A 14,278-nucleotide genomic window follows, 5' to 3' on the forward strand; every position below is an offset into this window, starting at 1 on the left:
CTGCAGTTTTGCCCCATGGTCCCAGTCCTGATCTTTGGCCCATGTGGCTGTCTGTCCTTCATTCTAGAAAGTTCTGCCTTCTGGGTGGAAGAGTAATGATCCCCTACTCCGACCCTGGTCTTTTCTCTAAGTTAAATGATGTCTCACTGGTCCTGAAGCATCTGATTAAATTTGTTTGAACTTGACTCAGGGTGAGGTCAAGTTAAGAGTCAAACTGGATTGGTATCTGCTGAAGTCCAGGTCCTCTGAGGGAAAAGGATTGAGAAGTTTCATGGCTTCTCTCTCATAGATGTGCTGTCACAGTTTTATGATGACCTGGACACTTAATAGCAGTTGATACAAATCCAGGGTGGACACCTAACATAGGAAGCCCCGATGTAGAGGCATCATTACAGCATTGACACTGGGGAGTCACTTAACCTCTCTGGTCTCAGTTTCCACATCTGTGCCCAGGAGGAAATGACCCCTAGCAGTCATTCATTGGGATTAAGTAAGATAAAGTACAACAGAGGTTAGTTCCAACCTCTTTTTCTCTAAGGGACCCAAATTCACAAGACAGAGACAGGAATGGGGTAAACCAGTCCAGTGACAGGTTTGTGTAGCTCCCAACACCCTGACCCCTGCCTCCCTGCCTCTAGTGGGACAGTGACAGGGGTGGAAATGAGCTCATGTTTAGTTTTGCACCTGAGTATCGAGCAGAGAGTGGGCGTCCCACAGAGCCGGACCCCCAGCCCAGCCCCGGGTCTCCCCAAGCAGTGACCTCGTTGCTTTCGTGCACTTCGTGGTCGACGAGCTGCAGCAGGAACCACATGACGTTTCGCAGGATGAAGGTGGTGATGAGGTTCCAGTGAATCACGTTCCGCAGGCAGCGGATGCTCCTGTGGGAGGCCCCAGGCAGGGGTCAACCAGCATTAGCTGGGGTCAGAGCTCAGATGGGGCTGGGGCCAGGGGTCAGTGAGGACAATGGCTACCCCAGAAGCCAAGTCCACCCATGGTGGCCCTGGTTTTGTCCTCTCAGCATCCCACATGCCTACTGATGGTCAGTGCCAGGCACCAGGCCTAGACTTCCTCTGTCAACTGGCCCTAAGTTCCTTAGAGTGGAGGTGAGAATGTCCAGGAGAGAGGAAGAGGAAGAGAAAGCACGTTGGGAGGCAGACCTACCGCAGAGCCAGGAAAAGCAGGAAGGCGGCCACCAGGGCTGCCACGGAGACACAGTGGCCCAGGTAGTTGAGGACAAGGGCGATACGGTAGTGCAAGTCATACTTCCTCTGCTGGACAGACAGACAGACACGGGAGACAGAGGCATGAGCATGTGGGAGCAGGCCTGGGTGTTCCAGCCATGACCATCCCTGTGTGTCTTGACCTTGGGGTCAGAAGTCACTCCAAGTGTCACCACATGCTTCAGAGCCTCCACGAGCTCCCTCTGGTTGGTCTTGGTGGCTCTTATTATAAACGGCTGTGGTCAGGCCTCCCGACATGTGTTTTGGGGGGCACATTTGGACATGGTCTATTCTGAGATAGCTCAGAAACATGTGTACAATTAAGAAAGAAAAATCTAGGCTGTACAATGCCACATCTGGGTTGAGTCTCTGCCAAGACCAGCTGACTGAGTAACCCAGGGTGAGCTAGTTCTTCTCTGGGCCTCAGTTCTGACTCCTATGCATTGGCGTCAACCTGCCTTCCTACCTCAGAAGCAGTGGCCTATGGGAAGTGTTGGGGATGCTGTGGGAGGGGTCTGCCCTGGGTATAGCAAAGAGGGGGTGCAGCACTGGTAGAGCATTTAGGAATACCACTCACACCAAGTGGCTTGGTCTGGGTTTTGTTATCGCCAGGTACCGGCAATTCTAAACAAAGCCAGTGGACCCCCTCCTGCCAGGGTGAGCCAAGGCCCCACCCCACTGGCTCCCTGGCTGTAAGAATAAGAAGAGGTGAGGACAGAGACCAGGCTGGAGCCTCTTTCTCTCCAAACCTTATGACCCCTGCCCATTCCTCTGCTGCCTCACTTCCTCGGGGCAGGCAAATGCTTTGGCCTGTGGAGTTGGATTTCATTTGGGGCAAAGGTTCTATCACCACCGAGGTCTGTGTTGGGTGAAAGAGTTGGCCCTGGGGTCAGGAGAGAGGTGCAGCTAGCTGGGGACGTGGCTCAGTGGCTCAGTGCTTGCCTGGTCTGTGGGGGGCCTGGGTTCAATGGCCAGCACGACAATGACAACAAAAAGTTGGGGAGAGGAGTCCAGACCTCGGGCTGCACAGGATCCAGTTCCTGAGTGAGCCGGAGCAGGGAGGAGCGGTCCCAGCAGTGTGTAGGACCCAGCTTCCGGAAACGGCCCTCGTGGGGGGCCCTACTTGTTCCACATGGAGTCGCAAAATCAAGAATGCCAGATGGGGAAACTGAGGCTCAGAGGAGGAGCAGGGTATGCAGTCTCAGTCGATTAGACATTGGGGAGCTCTGGTCATGTGGTCATTTCCTTTTTGTGTCCCATGCTGCCTTGGCCCACGCTCTCCTGGAGACGGGACCCTTCGTCCCCCTTCCTGACTCCCACCACCGTGTTGCTGAGCACAGGGTAGGACTATAGGGACAGGGGCACGAGGTACACAAAGGAATGGTTGGGTGACACAGAACTGGTTCTGTCACCCTTGGGATCCTCTGTGCTCCACCTGAGTCCTAATACCAGTATGAAGACCAGGGTCACCACAGGTAGGGGGGCACTCACCTTGTCATCCAAAATGGGTTCGCACTGTGAATAGTTGATCCTTGAGGCCCAAGTCCCGTTCTCTAAGCATTCTCGGTAGGCATTCCCTATGAAAGATTTCAGTCACCAAGAGTTGGGTCACTCCCTGCCCCCCCAAGAACCCTCCCAGGCTCCCTAGTGCCTGCAGGATAAAGTCCACATTCCTTAGCTCCCTTGGGTTCAGAAATACAATGCACCTCTAAAAGTCTAAGGGAAAGTCATTTATGTGTAATTGCACCCAACTGTGAGTACTAGGTGTGTGGTTAAAGATTTGCTGCCTTTAGCCCAACAAATAATTGCCACCCTTGCCTCAGCCACTTTACATTCATGAGTTCCCTACTTCTTTTCACCATACAAGCACCTACATTTTAACACCAGCTACCACAGGTATAGCATATGTTTCTATGTGCAAGGTCATCTTCAGAGACACTTGTCCATTTGATCCTCATGACAACCTTATGAAGTAGTACTAATGCAATATTAACTCATCCATTGGGAGGAAACTGAAGCCCAAAGAGATTAAGCTGCTTGCCAAGGATGTGAGGATGAAAAGAGGAGTCAAACCCAGGTCTGCCTCTGAGCTTTGCATTCTTGACCTCTGGGCTTCCAAGTCATGGTGAATGGGAATGAGGGAGGTGTGGACGCTGGGGCTGTGTTCCTGCCCCTGAGCTGCCTTTGCCCGGGAGACCGCCATGCCATGTCTCCAGATGTTCAGGATCCAGCATCCTCATTAAAGTTGGAAAATGGTTCATGAAAAGGCAGGAAGGTCTAATGTAGAAAATTGCAGTTCTATCAAAGGGGAACACACAAAGGTGGAAAGTTGCTGGTACGTGCCCTTCTCTCAATCCTAGCCCTGACTGCGGTGGAGGTTTAGTGCCTAAGTCACCCCCTGTGGACATGCTGCCCTCAACTTCCAACCAGGAGGGCCTCCTCCCCACCCCGAGGCTCCCCAGAGCCCTTTGTCTGCCTCTGCTTTGCATTACACCACGAGCTCTGCATTACATCGTGAGCGTGCCTCGCCTGCCACTTGACTATAGTTCCGAACAAGGCATTGTATGGGGGTGATTTGTACCAGGGTTCTGCTCTGACTAATGGGCAGGTATTTTTGTATATTTTTTTCTTCTTGGCTTATGTTCGATATATAATACAGAGCTAATTAAAATAAATAGCTCACAGAGCACCAAGTCACAGGGCTGAAGGGGGAACCTTAGATTGTTTTTGGAAGCAGCAAGTTCTAAAATAATTAAGTTACTTAAAAACCCACTTCCGTTGAGCCGACAGTGAGTTAAAAGCAATGGAATTATTAAGGAGCACTTGCCAGAGAGCAAAAACAACGGGGAGATTCTATTAGCTTAATTATTCTTTAATCTGGTGCTCTGAGCTCTGATTTTTTATACTCAGGGTTGTGGCCAGCCTAGTCCTGCCCCTGGGGCCTGTCAGCGTGAGGCGCATCTGTGGCAGGTCCAATGAGTCAGGGGTTTGTCCTGGTCTTACACTGATCCTGACTCTTGAGGAGAGGAGACCTGTCCCTCACACTTGCTCCTGGCATCCAGCTCCCCGGTCGTCTTGGGCCTCTCATGCACAGGACCACCTCTCTCACAGACATTCATTCCATGTTTGTGCTCCTAAAGAGGGGAGGGGCTGCCTCAACATGTGGACCAGTGACATCACTAAAGGAAAGAAGAAGGGTATCCTGGGAGGGCAGATCCTTTGTAAGATGCACAGTCTCTTTCTAAGTCCCTCTGAGGTGTGTGAGGGGTGAGGTGAAACAGACCCTGATCCTGGTGAGAGCATAAAGGGCAAAAAAAATTATCTTTTTGGAAAGTGCTCCTAGAAACCCATTTTTCCTGAAGTTCAAGGAGAGGCCAAGGAAGGAAGGCTTCTCTGATTACTCCCATCCCACTGCTTTTTCTCTCTCTGGAGCTCCCCTCGTCCTGACCACCCCAGCCCCACACTCCAGTCCTTGTCTCATGACCAGTCCAGAGTTGTCCAGGTGTGAGTGTGGTCTCTCTGATAAGTGTGGGGATCTCTAAGGTCAGGGCCTCAGAATACTTGTCCCCAAGCATGACATCTCATGGGGATGCTGACCATGGGTGAGCTCATGGAAGTCAGTGGGGTCAAGATGGAGATGCTGCAAATGGGAGACTTTCCTGTTTTCACACCAATGTCCCTAGGCCCCTGAGAGCCAGGGTTCTGATCCTTCCTGTCCTTGTTCTGGAATCCACCTCCTCCTGCCCATCCCTCAGCACTTTCTCCAGTCCTCTTGCCTGGATAGTCCTCTCTCATCCCCCTGCTGCTTCTCCTGACCCCTCGACCATGCTGAAAAAAGCCACCAATAGCTCTTTACTGCTTTTAAGAATAAAGTCCAGCCTTCTTGGCATGATAGTCAAGGCCCTCAACACCTGGGCCCATGTCTACCTTGCAGTTGATGCTTGTGCTAACAGGTCTGGCACAACCCAATCTGTGCTGGCCCATCCTTAAACACCCTCCTGATTCCCACTCACTGCCCACAACGAACTCCTCTCTCTTGACCCCCAGCTCAGATGCCACCTCCTCCACAGGGCCTTCTCCCACATCCCAGGTCTGAAGTCATCTTCTTTTCCTCTCTATACACCTCCAGTATAGTCCCATCTTTTGGAACATAGATAGGCCTTCACACTTTATTGCTCTTGAGCCACAATAACACATTTTTGTATCATGATCCAACACACACACACACACACACACTTGCCTGAATCCACTTTCACAAAGTGAAATTTGTCTTGACAACTGCTATAATGTTTTTCTTTCTATTCTGTTATAATTGTATTCTGTTCGTTTTATATACAAATGCTGGTCATGACCCACTAAATTGATTTCACAGTCCACTATTGTCCCACAATCCATAGTTTGAAAAGCAAAAATCTATTTTAGATAGATTGTCGTAATTCTATCATTTTCTTGCTCCCAGACAATCATTTCTTGCTCCCAGACTTTAGCTCCCTGGGGACAGACAAGTAGGCAGAGACCATATTGAAGTCCCCCACTCAGCAATAAGCCATGGAGTTCATGTGGGCTGAACTGAACTTGTTTGGATCGGCTCAACCTTGGAAAGCAGGGTCTGATTATGTGGCATGTGGGGTGGGAGGGACTTCCTTCTGGGGACCTGGCCCTGCCTGGGGCTGAGGTTCTGGCTACAGAAACTGCACCAGAGGATCGGAAGATAGATGTGGCTGCTGCTCTTCGAGGGAGCTGTGCGCTGTGGCTAATGAGGACATTGAGCCCCCAGGCACAGCCTTGGATAAAAAAGAGGAAGAGCCCTCCCCTCAGGAACCACAGGAGAATGGCCATGGAAAGACTGAGGGCAGGTGGCCACACCAGAATCGTGGGGCTGGAGACGAGGTGGGTGCCTGTTACCAAAGCAACACAGGTGCCCCTGCTGAGGATCAATGCCGATGGTGTGCTGTGTGGCCTGTCAGGGGCATTAGGGTCTGGATGATACAGGTGGGGTCTTTCACTGCAGGGTTCTGTGGCTTAGGAAGCACGTTCCTATCCCCAGAGCAGCCCTGACCTGTTAAAAGTCCCTGAAGCAGCAGGCTGTCACCCTTTCAGGTGCCAACACTTTGATAATAGTTGGTTTAGGGACTCATCAGGAATGGTCAAAAGCCTGGCTAGGAGATGAGAGTTATAATCTAGTTACAGTTTTATCTCTGGCTGGCTAGACGACCATAGCTAAGTCACATCTCCCTTGGCTTCAGTTTCCCCTCTCTGAAAAAGTAAATAAATGGGTTCCCAATGATGCTATTGGTATCTCAGGTGAGTCAATTTTTTTGTTGTGTGGAGCTTCCCAATTTACTGAGTGCCAGTAAATCACTGAATCATGGCAACTCCAAACATCCCTACCTTACTTTCAAGTGCTCCCTAGATTGGCACCTATGTCTCTGATACTGTAAGTGGTGAGACACAGACCTTGGGAGACTGGGGCTGGGATGAAACATTTTTGGTGGTAGTTACCCTGGAAACAGTTCAAAAGACAGGTTAGGTATGGAGGGAAGAACAAATGTGTGGGGACAGCAGTGTGGTACTTGGCTATCTGGAAAGGAGATGACAAGGAGGGAGAGAGAAGGTAATGGCAGGGAGGTGGGGAGGGCCAGAAGCAATATTTACTGAAAGAGTGGGGTCAGCACAGAGGCCCAGAACTTTCAGCACCACGGACAGCTAAACTCTATTGTGCCCTGCCCAGAATCAGCTCCAGTTCTCCAGGTGGTTTCCATGACAGTTCCAGACCTCCTGGGGGTCAAGCTGCTCACTTCTGTGCGGCTCACACTGGGTTAGGGTTGTTCTCTTGCTGATCCCTGTAAAGAAGTCATGCTTTCCCATCTAGCACAGAGGCTCCCTGGAGCAAGAGTTTACCTTCTGCACAAGGTCAAGATCCCAGAACAGGAAGACTTGGGTAGCCCTTTTCTTCCTCCCTCCCTTCCTTCCTCCCTGTTCTGGGGATGGAACTCAAGGCCTCATGCATGCTAGGCAAGTGCTCTACCACGGAGCTATGCCTCCAACCTGTCTGGTCCTTAAGCACTAAACAGAGTTCAGTATGCAGGGTCCTCAGGATGGATCAAGGCTGATACTGTTGCCAAGGTTACTGGGGAATTCAATGAGGGTGAGAGGCTCAGTGAAGGCCAAGAAGACAGTCTGCCATCTTGGATGTCCAGGCTCCAACAAGCTGCATGGTGAAGCTAAAGCAGTCACACATACTTAGGAGGCATCTAGGTCTTCCACATGCCCCTCACTGCCAGAATTCCAGCCACTGCGATGTAAATCCATGTTGGGGAGAGGGTATCAATCTCAAAGAGCAAACCTATGGGCAGTGTCCTCCAGATTCCGGACATGGACATCTTGCCTGTTCTAAGGAAAGCACACTAGAAATTAAGTCAGTGGGCATCTCCTTGGGAATTTAAGAGGGGGAAAGTAACTTCTACCTCATTTGGTCTGATGAGGCCCAAAGAGGGAAAGAAAGTGACACATGGGATCACCTAACAATGAAGAGGCAGAACAAGAGCTGTGTCCTCCGGACACACACTTCCTCCTGCAACATCCTGCACTCAGCATCTCTGTGGGAGGAGACTCTCCCTGCTGCACTGTGTTTCAGCACATGCATCTGCTGTGCCACCTCTGCAGGGTCTTGACCAATAGTATCCAGATCACCAGAAGAAAATGCCTTAGGAGCCAGATAGCTGACCCTCAGTCCCCTGACTTCCTGGATTTGGAATGTTCCAGATCCAGCCATTTCCTTGTCTGGGTTGATCTTGACTTTGAGCCACTTTTCTTACCTTTGGTGGGAAAGATTTCCTTACTAATATCTGCTCCCAGCCTGGCCACTGCTGCCTGGACTGGGCAATGATGCTCTGGGGCATGACAACTTAAGAGACCACTGAGAAAATGTGGCCAGAGATGGTGGGGTTCGGGGGCATTGTTATGGTGCCAACATCACATTCCTCTGAGCTTCCCAAACAAGGCACATCTTCCTGAGTTGACATTCCTCCATAGCCTTCACTCTATCACAGGCTGATTAGGATTGGCTGGCTCTGGGGCCCTCCTTGTACAGCTCTACTTTGATCTGATCCTAGCACATTGGTGGAGGTGGAGCAGGCAGCTGGTGTGGTTCATCCAACCCCAGACCTACGTGACCTAAGAGGGGTGCTGTGTTGTGAGAGAGACTGGGAATCTACCATGCCAAACCCTGATGCTGAGTGGGAAAGGCCTTTCTGGGGCCATCTGCCTAGGACATCTAGGGTTATTTTATCACATTTTTATCACATTTCTTCCACGTTGTGTGGACACTGCTCTCTGGGTTTTGATGGCCCACTTGGGACTTCTAGAAAAGCCCAGATCTCTATTTTCATAGGACTTTTCACTCATGATGCCATCCTTGAGTGGGCACAGTGGGGATAACAGTTCATACTTATAGGAGACAGTGGGGAAACTGAGTCACAAAGGCACTGAGCAATTTAACCAAGACCAAGTTGGGTGCTTGAAAGAGGCCAGGGGGTGAGTGGAGCCCAGCTCACTGTGTGAGATCACTGACCTTCCCAGGAGAGAAGCTCATGGAAGAGCACACCTACCCCATGCTCTAGCCTCTGCTGGGCCAGGTTCCTTCCTTCCAGTCATCCCTAGCAACACTCAATGGGCAGGTCGCATGACATTAGCCTGCTGAGGGAGGAAGGGAGGAGAAGGTGAACAGGGGACCCCTGAGGCAAGGTTTCCCTGAAACCAAGAAATGTCATTGAACTCCACCTCTGCTTCACCTTGTGCAGAGAAACCAAGGTCCACAGAAGGGGAAAATCCTTCCTAGAGGTGACAAGCAGGTAGCAACATGACCAGAATTAGAATATCCCAGCCAACTGCTCCTGTGACATACCGTAGAAGACTCTGGCTGGCAGTATCCTTTGACCTCCCCTCAACACTGGCAGCAGCCCCTAGGGGAGAGGAGGGGTTGTCTCTAGAGGTCTTTGGGGATGAGATCCTCTCAGTCTAGGTAGAGAGATGGCCACCTCCCAAGAAAATATCCAGAGGCCAGAGAGTTGTGGGGCTTCTTAGAGGTGACAGAAGATCACACCAATCCAGAAGGAGGACAGCCATTCTTGATGTGGGCAGGACAGAACCAATGCTTCAGCATGTCTCTAGAGTGAGGTTCTGCAAAGAACTCCCCAAGGGGTTAGTTTAGGTGGAGTGTCCTCTCCTGCCTGCCTACCCAGTACAGATGGGACCGGTGCTTCCCAGCAGGGTATGGTGGGAGGCTGAGGTCAAGAGACCAAGCTGCACCTGGAAATTCTGCTGAGGAAAGTGGACTGTAACCTAGAAGGAGGCAGTAGGAACCTTCTTTGCAGTCACAAAGACCACAGGCACAGGCAAGAGAAGGTTCCAGTGTAGGGCAGACAGAATTAAGAATAGAGCAGAGAAGGAGATGGAGGGGTAGTGGGAATAGAGATAGAATAGGGAGGGATAGAGGGGAGGAGAGATCTGGAAAAGAAAGATCAGACAGGAAAGAACACAAGAGAGAAAGCAAGAATGGCAGAGACACACATGCAGAAAGAGACAGAAAATACACCCAGAAACAGAGACAGGAAGACAGAATGGCAAACACAGGGCATAGACATAAGGCATACAGAAACAGAAACAGAGGGAGACACAAGAGAGAGAAAAACACACAGAGATGGGCTCAGAGGTGTCTGTGTGGAATGGGGGCAATCAGAGGAGAATGGAGCATCATTCCTGTGCTAACCCACTTCCCTGCTCCCGATAGACAGGGAGACAGAGGTCCAGGAAGGGGATGGACTTGCCCCAGGTTATACCATGCAAGGACCTTCAGGATTGCTTTGGTCACCAGAATTTGAAGTTGGGCTCAGGGAATCTTGAGGAAAGGCAGAGGCCACTGGCCCGAGCTGAAATGCTAGGTCCTCACCTTCCCAGGCTCCCTTGCAGCTAGAGCTTGGGCATGTAACCCAGAGTGCCCTTTCCTTCTATCCAACAGATGCACCTGCTGGAGGGAGTTAGTGAACTACAGTCTATAATAGAGACAGAGAGAAGGTGTCTCCATGGAGGGCTGCACTTAAGACCCCAGGGCAGTACTCCAGCAGGACTGTGACCCAGGTGGTGGTCAGGGCTGGGGGCACTGGGATGGCCACCTGGGGAGAGCCAAGGTTCCCTTACTGGCTCTGCTCCATCCTGTGCTCTTGGGTGAGGGTCTCAAATCTGGTTCTCAAGCCACTCTGTGATTTCAGAATCTCTCCAAATCTCTTGAACAAATTCTTCTCTCTGCTTAACCCAGCAGAGCTTCAGAGCCAGAGAGGCAGCAGAGCCTTGGTTAAATCCTTGTTCTGTTACGAGTTAGGTCATTTCCCCAAGTATAACATGAGGATATACTATGTTCCCATCCACATATTGGTGTAAGGATTAGTGAGGTTGACAATAGTACAGATGTGGAAGCTCGTGGTAGTACTGAGCACACTGGAGGGGCACACAACTACTAATGTGGACTAGCATGTGTGACCTTGTGTGAGTCCTTTCCTTTCCCTGGGTGAGACCAGTCAAGGCTCTGACCAGGCCTCCCAGACTTGCTCATGCACATCTTAAGAACTACCAGATGGCTCTCCTTCACCCATGGAGCCCTCTGGGACTATTTTCCACCCAGCCAGCTGCTTCCTGGACATCTCTGCTGAGATGTCCCTTCAGCTCCTCAAAGTCAGCACATGTTCCACTGTGCTCAGCATCCTCCTGTGGGCTTGGGGTCAACCTTGACCCTCTCCCTTTACCTCCCCCATCTGGTCAATTCCAATGCCCAAGGTCACTTGCATGGCAGTCCTTCTCTGTTCCCACAGTTTCTGCTGTACCCAGGGTAGAGCCTCCTGGTCACGCCTTTCCTTCCTGAGGACGGGGTGCTCCCAAAGCCGAGCTCCTCTGCTCCTGTGCTTGTCCAGGCTCCCTCCTGCACTGACGGTGATGCTGTGCACCATCAGCTCTCCATGTCCCTCTATTTCTTTCTCTACACAATGCTCACTAGTCCCCAGTCACAAAGCAGGCTCCATATCTGGGCCTCTACTCGCTTTTCTTGAACTGGCTTGACTCTCCTATGCATTGGCCTGATAAAACCACTATGACCCTAGAAATGCAGGTCAGAGGACTGAGTTCCCCCAATTCTCCAGGCTTGGAGGCTTCCTTTGTCCTCTAAGCTTGCCTTCCAAATTCATTGTGTCACTCCTGGAAGCAGACTTTCCCCATGGTTAGAAGTGGGAGCTCTGGGTTCCGTGCTTGCCTTGGTGCATAGGAATGGTTAGAACCTTGGACAAGTGACTCCAGGTCTCCAGCCTCTGTGTTCTTGTCTGCAATATGGACATACAAGCAGCATGCATTTCATGGGGAGTGGATTATGGGTGCAAAACTCTCTTGGTGGAATCTGGCATCTGGATAAGGAGCAGCACGTCATAGTTTTGTGGCAGGTTCTCTGCACTCAGCTGAGTTGAAAGATTTCAGGGCCTACTGCCTAAGCTGCTCTCAGATCCAAGCAATTCCTGCCCTCCAAGGGATGAGGCGTTGGTGGGGTTTGGAAGTGGTATAACAAGACTGGGGAAGGAAGAGCTGCCCAGACTCCCTGTAGGCTTCTTACAGGGTTGTTTTCTCCATCCTTCTTTCTAAAGGAAGACAAGGAAAAGGCACATGGAGAAGGAGGAGGCAGCAGCTGGCTGGCCAGGGTAGGCAGGAAATCAATCACGCACTTTTGTTGCCATTAGCTGCCTTGGCTCTTCCCACCTGGACTGTCTGCTGCCCTCCAGTCCCAGGTACCTGTTAATGACAATACTTCCTGCCACCTCCCTCCCCCATGCTCCTCTCATTCCCTGGGAGTTACAGTGAGGATAGCTTTTTGGTCCAAATAGAGAAAATTGTTCATTAGACACCAGGGGCTAATTGCTACCACATTTATCAACCCTAAGGCCCTGACTTTTTTTCAGCTTCTTATTTGACTAGATGTGAGTGGTCTGGTATGTGTTGTCCTTGCCCTCCTCCCATTCCCAATGTCTCCTTTCTCTCCCAGCAGGGCATTTATTACTCTGTATTAGTTTTGTCTCCTGCAATTATGAGTGAGGCCCTCGATACAGTGCCAATGCCCTGGGTCACATAGTAGGTGTTCAATAAACTGGTTGAATCATACTGTGCTCAGTTCTGCTCTGAAGAAGAGACCCAGACTCTGCCCTTGATAGAAGGGGTGGGATTTCCAGGCTAACTGGGAAGAACAGGGTAAAGCCAGGCTGGGCTCAAAGCAGAGGCAGGGTTTCCTCAGGCTCACACCTTGTGGGGTGAGAAGTTTCATCTCCCCATTTGGCCCTGGATGGCCCTTAGTCTCTGAGCCCAGATAGAATCAGGCACAATGATCTCCATTGCCTCACTCCACAAAGCTCACAGAACATACACACACACACAAACAGTCTTATGACATCAGAACTGTGAGGTCCTTCCTCCTGCTTGCATACCTCCTAGATTGGGGACCTCACTTTCTCCTAACGAGATCTGTTTTAATCATGGATAGGAAGCATGATCTCAGGTGATGCAGAAGCCTTCCTCAGAAATCCCACTATTTCTACCAGTTCCTTCCATTAGGAGCATCTTGCCCTAGATTCCTCAGAGTAGGGCTGCTGCCTGGGTCCACCAGAGCCCTCAGCTGGTGCAGCCAGAGGAGTGCAGCGTGGCACCAGAAGCAGGCCTGCCTCTTGCCTTCTAACCATTACTCACCATGAAGGACTTGGAGAGCTTGGACAGGTATATACATATACATATGTGTATGTGGTGACAGAGGAGCCGGGTCACCATTCAGATGTGGACACTCAGGGTTTGATAAAATGATTTTAGGCAAACAACCCCCACATCAAGTCTCATGGGGGTGCTGTGTTGTTGGAGTAGGGCTGGAGATATGAAGGGTGTTCAGGATGGGTCAGTGATTGCAGCATCCCCACACTTGGCTCCCATTACACCTTCCACAGGGCATAGACATAAGGCGATTGCAGGCACAGATGTGACACATGCGCACGCGCGCGCACACACACACACACACACACACACACACACCCTTCCCCAGAACCAGAACCCTGATTGAACACCCCATCTGGAGGCTGTGTAACTCCAACAGCTTCTGCCTCCCTCTTCCTCAGTGTCCAGTCAGCTGTGATTTGCCAGGAGGAAGGAGGGGCAGTCTCTCTGGGAGGTGGGGGTGGACCTGATTCAGACCCCTCTGCATTCCCTGGAGTTGTCACGCAGGAGTAGTGCTGCCCACAGCCCCTGACTCACGGGCTTGTGGGACAGCCCTGGGACATCCGATTAGTAAAAAGGTGACACTCCATACCTCTGACTCCCCAGTGTCTATGCTCTGCACACTCCCTCCAACATATATGTTCATCCCATCTTTCTTGACTCCTAACCTCCCCTTCTCTTCGCCAGTAGTAAAAATCTAATCACCGAATGCACCCTGGAGACAGGGATGGGAGACTAAGCATATATACGCCACACCCCCTCCCGGTTGGAGGGAGCATCCTAAACCAAGAGATGAAACCTTAATGGGGAAACTTCAGGCAACCGGAGCAGTGCAGGAGAGATGTGACCTTAAGAAGGAGGAAATATTTCCTTCTCTCTTTCTCGACTTTCTCCGCACAGTACGGAATTGTGTGCCCACAATTACTGAGGTTGGAAGCACTCCTAGGGTAAGGGCAGAAGGCGCGCCCCAACGTCTAAGCCATCCTTCCAGTCAGTGATAAAACGTTACTGCGGCCGTGAGCAGGTTTCCGACACAGGGTCCAGAACCCTCCCCACTCCCTGAATTGCACTCCTGGGAGGCCGGCGCAGAGCCCGCAGCCAAGGGCCGATGGGCACTCACGGGTGGTGTTGTACTTGATACCGTTGAAGTACTCAGGACACGGCCTCTCCACGAGGGCTCCAGCCGCGCTCCGGGGCCAGCATGTACCGATCTGGTCCAAGGTCGTGTTGCAGTAGGAGTAGGGACCTGGCGACGGGAGAGAGCAGAGCGA

The 14,278-nt window shown here is 51.2% G+C and overlaps 1 protein-coding gene across 2 annotated transcripts in view; it reads right to left on the reverse strand.

Annotated features, from left to right (window-relative positions):
• Positions 1-14,278, reverse strand: part of Crhr2 (corticotropin releasing hormone receptor 2) — a 47,482-nt gene that overhangs the window by 14,988 nt on the left and 18,216 nt on the right. The window contains exons 3-6 of one of the 2 annotated variants that reach the window (XM_047561234.1): positions 14,128-14,253; positions 2,712-2,797; positions 1,162-1,268; positions 761-878 (exon numbers count right to left, since the gene is read on the reverse strand). In XM_047561234.1, the coding sequence (XP_047417190.1) occupies positions 761-878; positions 1,162-1,268; positions 2,712-2,797; positions 14,128-14,253 (437 nt within the window). Of the gene's footprint in view, positions 1-760; positions 879-1,161; positions 1,272-2,711; positions 2,798-14,127; positions 14,254-14,278 lie in introns of both variants that reach the window. The other variant, XM_047561233.1, reaches the window with a different exon arrangement.

This window comes from Sciurus carolinensis, chromosome 8 (genome assembly GCF_902686445.1).
Source record: "Sciurus carolinensis chromosome 8, mSciCar1.2, whole genome shotgun sequence".
NCBI lineage: Eukaryota > Metazoa > Chordata > Mammalia > Rodentia > Sciuridae > Sciurus > Sciurus carolinensis.